General features: G+C 44.9%; 1 protein-coding gene across 2 annotated transcripts in view; it reads left to right on the plus strand.

Annotated features, from left to right (window-relative positions):
• Positions 1–1,256: 1,256 nt before the first annotated feature.
• The window catches only part of arhgap17a (Rho GTPase activating protein 17a), a 40,497-nt gene continuing 29,627 nt past the window's right edge, over positions 1,257–12,126 (plus strand). For both annotated transcript variants that reach the window (XM_080021913.1, XM_080021914.1), the window contains exon 1: positions 1,257–1,649. In XM_080021913.1, the coding sequence (XP_079878039.1) occupies positions 1,597–1,649 (53 nt within the window). In that variant the 5' untranslated portion in view covers positions 1,257–1,596. The remainder of the gene's footprint in view (positions 1,650–12,126) is intronic.

A 12,126-nucleotide genomic window follows, 5' to 3' on the forward strand; every position in this document is an offset into this window, starting at 1 on the left:
TACGTTATGATCCATCCAGACGTCTCAGGTCGTCTGGGACAGGTCTGCTTTCTGTCCCCAGAGTCAAAACTAAACATGGAGAAGTAGCACTCAGTTTTTACGCGTCACAAATCTGGAACAAACTCCCAGAAAACTGCAGGTCTGCTGCAACTCTCACCTCTTTTAAATCAAGGCTGAAGACTTTTGTGCCTGCCGCTGCTTTTTACTAAAGCAAATATTAATTCCTTGCACTGCACTCTTACTCTTATACATTCTATGTATTATATTTTTAACTTTATGTATTCTATGTCCTTTTATAAAGTGTTTCTTTTGCACTTTGTCTTGCTTTATATTTTTTATGGAAAGCACTTTAAATTGGCTCGTTGTGCTATGTAGATAAACTTGCCTTGCCTTACCTTGCTATGATTCGACCGATTCTGGCTTACACTGCTTGCTTTTAATGAAACAAATAAATCAACACGTATTCACGGGACAAGAAACATGCCAACAAAGATTACAACATCTGCGTTTATTGCAGCACTTTTGTAACTGAACGCGAACATTAGTGAAACAACCCGATCATTGATGAAACCGATGACTTCCCGCCGCAGTCTCCGGATGGAGCGGCTGCTATACCCCCTGCAAACCACCAGGTGTCGCTTGGGGTGCGGGGTTTTCAATTAGGCGAAGCGTCGAACGGACAGTGGAAGGAAAACCTACCAGGCAACTCAGTTGAATAAAAACAATAAAGCGTTGGTTAAAATATAAATAAAATACAATCAAATCAAATCAATAAATACACACATAAATAAATAAATAATAAAAAACGTCACTCAAAAACGTATCAAGTGCATATGGTAGTATATTCGCCAAAAAAAGACAAATATCTACAAATATTTCTCTCCCTCTCGCTCAATTAAATACAATAAAATACAGTGAAATATAAAGGGCTATATTGGCGTCGGAAACATCCCAAACGATTACCTTGCAAATAAGAAATGTGTGTGTATATATATCTTTTGGATGTTTTGGATATATATATATATGAACACACACACACACACACACTCTGAACGCAAACATTGCAGTGTGTGCGTGTGTGTGTGTGAGTGTGTGTGAGGGAGAGAGGGAGAGAGAGGTGGTGGTGGTGGGGGGGGGAGTGAGTTAGCCCAGTCAGCAGTATGTCCAGTGGGAGGTGGTGCTGGATGGCAGTACGAAGCCGACAGAGGTGCTCTGCTGTGCGGATTAACCAGCCTGGAGCACAAGCTAACCAGCTAACAAGCTAACAGCAGCCGCCGCTATGGAGAGCTGCCGCCGGAAACAGTGAATGCGTGGGAACCTTTTTGGAGGAACGTCCGAGGATCATGCCGCTATCCCGAAACACAACTCTCCTCCCAAGTGTCGAAAGGTTAGCCCAAAAGCTAGAGAACTAGTTTGGGGGTTTTGTTTTTTTTTTAATTGGCTTTGAAGCTCAATGGCCCTCGGCTGCCTTTTTTGTGTCGTAGCGAAGTCGTGGAAAAGGACATAAACATTGCGACAATAGCGAAAATCCGGGAGTTTCATGTCAAGCCAAAGGGTCCAGCTCTGAAAGCCGACTCCGCCATAAAGGGACTGAAGATGAAGAAACAGTTCAACCGCATGAAACAACTCGCCAATCAAACAGTTGGCAGGCAAGTACAGCTCACTTTTAAAACCGCCATCTCCCCGATATATACACACATATATACATATTTTTTTTTTTATCTCAGTCTGCCGTGACTATTAACGCCACCTTCTTGCTTAGTTGCTATTTGTTTTTCACGCGATAACGTCAGAAAAGAACGCGGATCATCGAACGCAGCGCGCACGTCCAGGACTCGGTGCTGCTCTAGATGTATCCACAGCGTCGCTGCTGTGACGATCGACGTCGACGCAGCCCACGCCCGGGCACGATTGGCGTGTTTTCTTTGTGACTTGGGCGCAAACACAAGGGAGCCCAATCAGTTATGCGATCATCACAATGAATGAGCAAATGAATGAGCACGGAGCTGGTCAAAGTGTCTGGTCAGTTCTGGAAAGCACCGGTTGCTGGTGACCAAAACACATTCCTTCCGCCTGGTCCTTCTTTTGATACGTGCCATGGCTGTAATATCATTGTAGGCAAGAAGTGTTCAGGTGGCCTGACGTGGGACGAATGGAACAAGACTACAATATAATAATATAATATCCAGGGGATCCTTCTAGAGATTCCCAGGGGCTCCCACCAAAGTTATTTATAGTTAATCTCCACCTCTATTTTTTATTAACAAGATTAGACCATTAGCTCATGGGGCATAAGGACTGTTTTGATCCTAGTTTCACTTTTATCTATCTATCTATCTATCTATCTATCTATCTATCTATCTATCTCTTCTGAGAGTGGGCTTCCAGAGACAAAATGCTCAAATGGGTCCGATGCCCGATGTGTTTAAAATTTAGGATCCCAATAAAAAGCTCGATAACCACTGCTCTTAAGTCACACTGCATAATTTAATTTCAACTGAGTCACTCAAATTCAAATTTGCTTTCTTGGCATGACCAGTGCTCTTACGTTGCACTCCCTATAGATCACCTCGGTGCAACGTGAGAGTCTCAGAATGATGTATGGTCCCGCCTCTCATTCAGAGGAGGAGCAACTTCTTCTTCTAAAAACAGCACTGTTTTGGGATCGGGACTTCATGCAATGACGCAGAAGATCCCGGTCTGCTCAGACTTAACAATCCTCCGGTCAAAACAATGAGAAACAGGGGGTTTCTGGCCAAGTCTATCGAGCGATGTTGTCATGGGGATGTGGGTTTACACAAGGCCCGTCCCTGTAAACTGGACTTCCAAGGGGAGTGAACTGATCAGCCCTGGCATATGTGGACATAAAATGAAGACCAGTGAAATTTAAGTGGGAGTTGTCGTCGCATCATGCCAGAATGTGATTGTGTGAGAGTGAGTTAGTGAACGCATTTAGCAGCTCAGCGGGAGAATGTGTTAATTAGCCCACCCCTGGTTAGGACAGCCACAACAGCGTTGATCCCTGAATGTCTGAGAACATTCAGGGATTATCTCTCAATTTGGCTGTTTGTCATTGTCATATGAGTGTTTGAGGGTGGAGGGAGTCAATTGACAGTAACTGCAGCAACATAAGGAAGGAACAAGAAGGAAACAAAGGGACTGAGCCAGAGATAATGTCATGCAAGCTCAAATGTAGGTTGACTTCTTAACAACAAATGAGCCCGGTTCTTAATCGCAGACTTTCCCTTTTTTCCTCATTTCGGCTGGCCAGCCACAACACCCTCATTGCCAGAGATGCAGCCTTCGTCCCCGTGCAAGTATTTCTGCGTTTCTCTGAGTGTAACCCTATCTGTAGAGTCCACAGTGTGAATCAGCAATAGCACTCCCTCAGCCACGCTCGAGATCAGCAGAAAAACGGGGATCGCTGGAATACTCATCATCCCTCCAACTGTATTTTATTGACACTAAATCAGTATGTGTCGGTAAAAAGAGAGCGCTTGTGTTCCGTGTGTGCGCGGGGTGATGCGGAAAGCAGACGTGCGCGAGCATCCCTATGCGCGTGCACAAGTACACTAGCCTTTCTAAAAAAGAAGTCACGGTGCTTGGACTAGGGCGAGGAATCAGACTGACTAATCCCCACAAAACATGTGCCCACCTTTTAAAGTTATGTCTATAGAGGTTATGATTGGCCGGACCATTTCCAGCTGCCCCCCGGGTTCCTGTGATTGTGCAAGGGCAGAACACCGTGTCCAGTACTCCGTCACTCGGAGGAAATCTCCCCTTCTTCTACAAACAGGAAACTGGCCTTCACAGAAGTGCTAGCGCTTTTGTGCGAAAGAGGGAGAGGGCTACAAAGATTGATGTGGAGAGGGAGAGGGAGAGAGAGGTAGACAAACTACGGTGGAGGGAGGGAGACAGGGGAAAAAACAGCCCACTGGAAAGAATGGGAAGAAGGATATGATTCTTCTTTCTTGGTTGAGGAATGTTTCTGTAATTAATCTTTGAACTCTCTGCTCCCAGGCATTGACACGTGTGTTGAAATAACACCTTTCTGGCCGTGTCCTTCTGTGAGACAGTTATAGGTTGTCAATACACCTTCAAAATAAAGCTAGCTAAAAGTAACTAAGATACAGCTAAATGTAGAGATGAGGGCCCTCCAGTTATATGATGAGACAACAGAATTGTGAAGTCTGCTGATTAAGTGAAGAGTTCATATGGACCCAACTGATCACGAGAGGAGCTGTTGGAGGAATCCGTTTAGAATTGGTCTAAGGGAGTATTTATGTGCCAGTAACACTGTGCCTTGCTGTCAAACAGTTCCGGCCATTTACGCACAGTAGTAGCCTAGTTAAACTGCAGCTGCTACCCTGTTGAGCACTCTTTGAGTGCCTTAGCAGCAGTTTTTGAGGTAGGTAGAGGAAGGGGTTAACAAGCTAGAGCGGAACCCTGCGCAGGTGAACGGACGGCAAAAGAATGCAAACGCCTAGTTTCCATCACGCCGATCATAGATACATGGATACAGCTGCTAATCCCACTCGGCAAGCCACCCGCGGGGTGTTTCCCTGGCTCTCGCCCAGCTCGCACCTCAAGGGGTGCAAGTCGAATGCAATTCGAGACGCGTATGCGGCAATGCAAGTGCCTCGATGGACGCTGCGAGGCATTTGGCGCTGTTGGGCTGTGTTAACGTTTGTAGCTGTCCAGCTTGTTAATTTCCATCGACTTGAGTTTCATCACGTTCCAAGGCCTATATGATGATGACAAAGCTTCCAGTGTTTGCCCCTGTTGATTCTTCTAGGCTATAACTGTGTACATAATTGCCGCATTATACAGACATTGCCAGGCCTTTGTGTTTTGATTGCCACTAACTAGAACACTCAGTAACCCTCCGTCAGTTCCATCAGAGTGCTTTAGCCCCTCCCTAATGCAAGCCAAATAACCCTGATGCAGTCGGTAACATTAGGCTTCTGTATACCAGTTAGGTGGCTGACTCACTCAGTTATTCTCCCCAGAGCCTTTCATCTGTGCCCAGTATCCATTACCTTATGTGCCTTAAGCTGCCAACTGTTAAGAACCCAACGGAATGCCCCGCCCTCCTCTATCGGCCCCCTTCGGCTGATTGTGTTGAGCGAGCGGGCATCGACAGGCGCACCATTGTGTCGGTGGCTGCAGGTTTCACTTACTCCGCGTTGTTCTTTGATAGGAGGTTGCCATAGTTACCGTTTGGAGCCACTGGCCTAGGCTGTGCCGTTGGGGGAGCCCTTGCCGTTAATAAGTCACATGTAGGGCAGCACTGACCACCTTTTATTTTCATTTTTTGCACCTTTTATTTTTATTTTTTGCTTAGTTTTGTTTTGCTGCTGCTTCAGTACGAGGTCAACTCCTTTCACTCTAGGTCAGCTGACGCCGGTGAAAAACAATTGTTGTTTTGTTTGTTGTTTGTCCTCTCAACCCCACACACACACCCCACCCTCTCTAACCTAGAACTCAGCCTGCAGGCAGGGGTTCTTATTTTTTGCCACTTGGCGGCCTTGTTTGAGGTTTTGTTAACACAAATGTGGCCTTCATTATCGTCTCCTAACATGATTGGAAGCTGCTCTGGTAGTCTCTGTGATGTGAAAATCCAGTTCCCACCAAACAGCTTGGCCCAGTTGATTGATGATCGATCCTTTTATGGGACTGCATGAAAAGCTAAGCTATACATGAACATTGACACCAGACCAGAGCATGCATTCCATACTGTGGCCTTATAAATATTTCTGCATGTGTTTGTGAGTGGTGGGTATATGCTGCTCAGATTTACGCAGGGGCCTGATCCTTAGGTCTCTGAGGTTCAGTTGGAGGGGGGTTGGAGATCCACAACTTCAACGCGGCGGGCTTCACCGTACCGGCTTTGTCGCCCCGAGATAAACATTCAGTCGCTACTCTGATGGTAGAAGTACATCGGGCGCGTTATGTAGGTGCGGTAAGTGCACGCTTCCTATTAAATCCATGTTAATCCACTGTTGAAACTCCATTGACTACTACGTCAGTCACGCAGCGTTTCTCTATTTTTGCGCGAGGGGCCTATTTATTTATTTTTTCCCAGCTGGGCGAGCTTTTTTTCATAAAAATAAGAGATAAAACTACACAGAAATGTTTTTGTAAAGAGTGCAATCAATTTAAATGTATTATTTTTTGTATTATGTATTATCTGTGCTGTCAGCATGCTGGGCTTACAACACAGTATTTGTATATCACTGCATCTAGTACAGAGTTCATCTGCAAGTGGAGTTCAAGTTCTCAACCTGCAATTCAACTCTTTATTAATTCTTAAATCCTCAAGAACTACTGCAATAACGCTGTCCTGTGGACGACCTTTAAGATGACAAGACAACAGTTTTTGGTTATACAGAACCACCGCCAACCCCCCTCTTTGGAGAACTATTTACCATGTTTGGGTCTATAAACAACTGATCACTACTCCAAGAGGGGAGATTCACCACGGGTGAGATAATTAAACATTGAACCAACCATCATTTACACAAAAACATACACATTGGAGGACAACATGTATTGAAAAACAGAGTTAAATCGGGTCCAGGGAAACTGGATCTAGAATTGGGCACGTGGCCTTTTCCTGTCATAGTTTTGGCAGCAATTGAGCTAGGAAAGGAGAGGAATGCAACCAGGATGGTGCTGGGGTGCACCCGAACAGGTGTGGTGGTGGTGGTGTGTGCGTGTGGGTGTGTGTAATGTGTCCCACTGGTGAGTGTACAGGACTGATCCCAATTGGTTCTGGTGTATAAGGTCACTATTATGTTGTGGGACCTCCAAGCAGCGGAAAGGGCCCCGAAGCCCCCCCCAAGCTCCGCAGTTGCGTAGACACCCCACTGCTGCAGGAAAGCTCCCCGCTCTGCAGCCACAGAAGACGCCTGGGCACTCAGAGAAGTTGGAGGCCCGCGGAGCAACCCCCATGCCCGGCCCCAAGGAGCATAACCCAGTCCCAGGGAGCATGATGATACCCCACACCCCAGGGGTGCACACATGCAACCCATTGCCAAGTGCAGGCACAAGACACAGCCGCAGGCACTGAATCCGGGTGGCGTGCGCCGGGGCATGGACCGCAGGCCCCGATCCAGGCCCCGATCCAGGCCCCGCACCGACAGACTGACAGCCTTAACCGCCCGCCCCGCAGGCAAGCTGGCGGGACCCCCATGCCCGGCGAGGCTCGCCCCACTGCAGCCGACCAGATGCCCCACCCCGCGCAAGCGTCAAGCGCCCATCCACGTAGCAGAGTGTGCTCAGCGCGGGGCACCCGGAAGTTAGCTCCGGGGGTATTGTAAATGTATTTTATCTGAGCCTACATTGTTCCAGAGACCTAGAGCTGTTGTTGGATTTGCTTATTGATCAAAACCCGTTTTAAATACAAAGAGCAAACATTCACGATCAGCCACAACATTAAAACTACCATTAATAACCACTAATATTGTGTAGCTCCCCCTTGTGCTGCCAAAATAGCTCTGACCTGTCGAGGCGTGGACTCCACAAGACCTCTGAAGGTGTCCTGTGGTATCTGGCACCAATACATTAGTGGCAGTGGGGCCTCCATGGATCAGGCTTGTTGTTCCGGCACATCCCACAGATGCTCGATCGGATTGGACCCTAACCCCGACCATCCACTTCATATGGAAGAAAACATGATTCATCAGAACAGGCCACCTTCTTCCATTGTGCCTACAATGGGCACGAGAGCGTGTCTATTGTAGGCGCTTTCGGTGGTGGACAGAGGTCACCATGGGCACTGACCAGTCTGCAGCTACACAGCCCTATACACAGCAAGCTGCGATGTGCTGTGTGTTTTGACATCTTCTGTGGGATCGGACCAGACGGGTTAGACCTGTGCGCATCAATAAACCTTGGGCACCCATGACCCTGTCGCCAGTTCACTGGTTGTCCTTCCTTGGACCACTTTTAGTAGGTACTAACCACTGCATACTGGGAACACCCCACAAGACCTGTTGTTTTGGAGATGCTCTGACCCAGTCCTCTAGCTATCACAATTAAGTCCTTGTCAAAGTGGCTCAGATCATTACGCTTGCCCATTTTTCCTTCTTCCAACACATCAACTTCAAGAACTAATTGTTCACTTGCTGCCTAATATATCCCACCACTTGACAGGTGCCATTGGAACAAGATGAGGAATGTTAATATCTTCACCTGTCAGTGGTTTAAATGTTGTGGCTTCTTGGTGTATATGTAATACATAAAAATAATATACAATAATACAAACTGTATTGTCCTACTGACCAACTTCAACAATAACAGTTGTTGCTCTAATTTCAGTTATATTCAAAGTTATTTATGGCAGGCTACTATAAAAACATTTTTTTTTACCTTTTAACTGGATAACTGCAAGACTTTGTTTAACTTAAAGTGTCTGCAGAGATCATAGCACATATTGTGAGACAGTCTAAACAAGATCAACATGTTGTAATGTAATTTTTAAACAAGTAATAACTTGTTATAATACCTATAATATATATATAATATCTATAACTAATAAATAAATCAAACTTTGTTAAAAAACATTTAAATTGCTGTTGTTTTCAATACACCTCTCTCTACAACAACATCGACGTGTCTGGGACGCTTCACCACGTAGCCGGGGAAGCCAGTGAAAAACCACGCCGTGTGCCGTGCCTCTACGCTGCGCCAACGCGCCTGGTGTACTTTGGGCACAACATTTCTAGGGTTTAGCACACTTATCAGGACCCCCACCCATGTCTGTTCATGTTTCTCTCTTCCTTTAGCCAGCCAACCACTGATCTCTCTCTCTCTCGTTGTCTCTCTGTCTCTGTGTCAGTCCGTCTTTCTGTTTCCCTCTGTTCCCAGTGACTGTGTTGTAATTGAAAGCAGCTGTCCACCACTGTCACGAGGTTACTATAGTTCACACAGGCTTGGTCTCTAAATTTTTTTGCTAGAATAAAGTCAATTATACCACTCCAGGGTAGCTTTTCTCGAAAATATCTGAAACATCCTTGAGCGTTTATTGATTTCTCAAACATGAAACGTTGTCAATGTCGTCCGATGTCGTGTCTTCATCCTGCAGACTCCTTTGTTTCTGTGTGGGTAATTAAGACGTTTTAATAAAATAAAATAAAAATCACATGGGCAAAAACAATGGCCTGAGGTTGGTCTACAAATGATACATATTTAAGTAGACCGTATAGTACAGTTGAGGATTTTGTCTAGTGAGGGAAGGAACTGGAAAAGTAGGTTGGCGGCTTTCAACCTGGCCTGGCTTGTGTAACTCAGGTTAACTTTGCAAGAGAAAGACAGACGGGTGCATTACGAGTTAGGAACGATACACCTACAGACAGGTCCAGTGAGAAGCAAAAGACAGAGGAATTAAGAAAAGAGCATGAAAGTTTAGTGTAGTAAATGTTTTTGTTTTGTGTCTAGCTTGCAGAATACTGCCACATTAGGCCTATATAAAAGATGATGTATGTTTTGGCAAAGAGTTGTTTGAGCAAAATGGTTGTCTCCCAGGACCCCTTAAAATTATTTAGACTAATCAGGACTTAGATACAGGGTGTTTTCAAACACCGCTCGGGTACATGGTGAAAAACTATATTTAGGATTTTGTTGTTTAGAATGGTTAAATTCACAAGTTTTGTTTGTCCTAAGGATTGTTTGTTGATGTTGCGGTAATTTAGGGTCTGAGGCTCAGTTTGGCTCGAGCAGTTGGTTCCAAGATGTGGAATGAAAATATGTCTCTCTCCTGGATATCATAATGTACAGAGAGTCTTGCTGAAATCACAATTGTTCTTTCGTTGGCAACGCTGTGTGCTAGGCCATTCATTTTATTTTTTTTCTTCGTGGGTTGCTGCAATTTTCCAGTAGTCTGAGGCCTCTGCATTTAAAGAAATATGGGAGCCACTACTACTTTTTCCATCCAACTACATTTTTGGGAAAAGTCCTGAAGTTCTCAATAGCGGTTGATAGATTATCAGATTGAAATGCTGGCTGATAGTAATTATCCACCCTGGGTACAGAGATGAAGGCCGTGATGAGGCTTTCCATTAGAACTTTCCAGAAACTGTGCCCAACATAAATGATAAATGCTAATATAACCCTCTACTCGCAGCTGGCAGGATATGGCTGAACAGTTAAGTGCTGTGGATTGCCAACGAACCGCAGATTGGTTTAGCTATTGATTGTCAGTGGTGCAGAGTGAATTTGTCCTAATGCACTGTGTGTGAGAGCATTTTGTGTTGGCGGTAATAACTGTATCATTGTGTTATTGAAGGGTCCGTTGATCTGTCTGTCAGTCAGTCAGTCTGTTGTTTTCTCTGCCTGTATGTTGGTTGATCTGTGGTGTAAAACCCCCCGAAAAACAAAAAGCCCAAGCGTGACTGTCTGAAACTGTGATCCAGCAGGTCCGGACAGTTGTGGACATATCAAGTATTCCCAAAAGGTGTCTGTGTGTGTGTGTGTGTGTGTGTGTGTGTGTGTGTGTGTGTGTGTGTGTGTGTGTGTGTGTGTGTGTGTGTGTGTGTGTGTGTGTGTGTGTGTGTGTGTGTGTGTGTGTGTGTGTGTGTCACAGATGTTCGCATTCTCACTTAAACACATTGTTACAGCAACTATGACCACAGGGGTATTACAGACAACAACGCGTTGTAATTGTAACAAGGGTGTGAACCAGTCATCACACAGAAATCCACAGACCTCAACAGAGGCATTTTATATCGCTAATAGGAACAGAAAGCGTTCACAGTCAAATGGAGGGCTGTGTCCTCCTTTTTCTGACTGATAGGCCAGTCTATCCTTGTGTGTAGAATATTATGATCACAGTATACCTGACACTAGAATATAAGTGTTTTTATTAAATAATGAATTCATAATGAACTCATGTGAATAAACAAATACAATCGCAAACATAAAGGAAACATTCAAATTGTATACCAGAAAGTAGAATTTGAAAGGAAAGGCAAGACATAGCACAGTGTATGGTAGTTTAGCTTGAACTGTGATGGTTTAACTAAGCTAGAATTAAAGCCAGCTCATAGGAGCACTTCTATCATTATATTATATATATATATATATACATCATAGTAATAGCTTTAATAGTTAATACTATAGCTTTTATTTAATCAGGTTCTCTCAATGTGTTTTCATGGAGAGAAACAGGTGAAAAACAACAGCACTTAAAACCTTCAAATCATCCAGACCCAAGAGCGACTCTAACTTCAGGACTCTTCGAGACTGTTTGCAGAAAGGTGCCATTAAAAAGATGACACAGATTCTGCTAATCCACCTCCCTGGGCTGGTCCTCTCAAATCCTATGGGTCCCCAACCAACGAGAAGTCACCTTTACTGCGCTTGTAGTGCGGCGCATATTCACTAGCTGCAGTGGCAGCAGACGGAGCAGAAGTGCGCTCGCTACTTGTTTATAAAGCAGTATGGGCTGAGCCGACGTTTTCCCAGCCGTCTCCCTTGAAGTGAATCTAATCTGCCTGATGTCACCGAGGCCAACTATTAGTTTACTATTAATAGGCTCCTGCTTGGGGAGGGTGACATGGCAGGCCTGTGCAAGACACGGTGAGGCCTGCCAGCGCCACATACTTGCCGAATTCAGAAGACCACCAATGCAAATGGTTTTCAGTTCATGGTGTGTGTTCCCGGGAAGGCTGTGTCTGAACAGTATGAGATCACTGCAGGGTGTCTGCGGAGCAGTGCGAGAATTCACAGCCCAGACTTGGAGATTCATAGCCACAGTGAAAGTGTTTCTCACGGCGTAGCACCGATTTTAACCTAACTTTATTTGTTGAAGGCTGCCATATTGATAACCAGCATTGCTTGTGAAGTGAACATGTTTTCTAAGTGCCGTTTACAGGGTTGTTCAATGACTGTTCATGAGTAGAGGAAGAGTTTTGAGTTGGCAATGCAAATTGTGAGAAACAATTCAAGATCTCTTATGCGACATTGGTTTCTTCAATCCTTAAGACTTTGTTGGGTGGATTACACAAAAGTCCCAGAAAGTCCAAGAATTAAAAATGTCTGGGTTTACCTTTGCCTGAAAATTATTTTCTCAAAAGTATGCCCTCCTCCGATCAATTGATTCATTTATTTTTTGTTCTTCACTTT

Source organism: Zeus faber (assembly GCF_960531495.2).
Source record: "Zeus faber genome assembly, chromosome: 20".
NCBI classification, from domain to species: domain Eukaryota; kingdom Metazoa; phylum Chordata; class Actinopteri; order Zeiformes; family Zeidae; genus Zeus; species Zeus faber.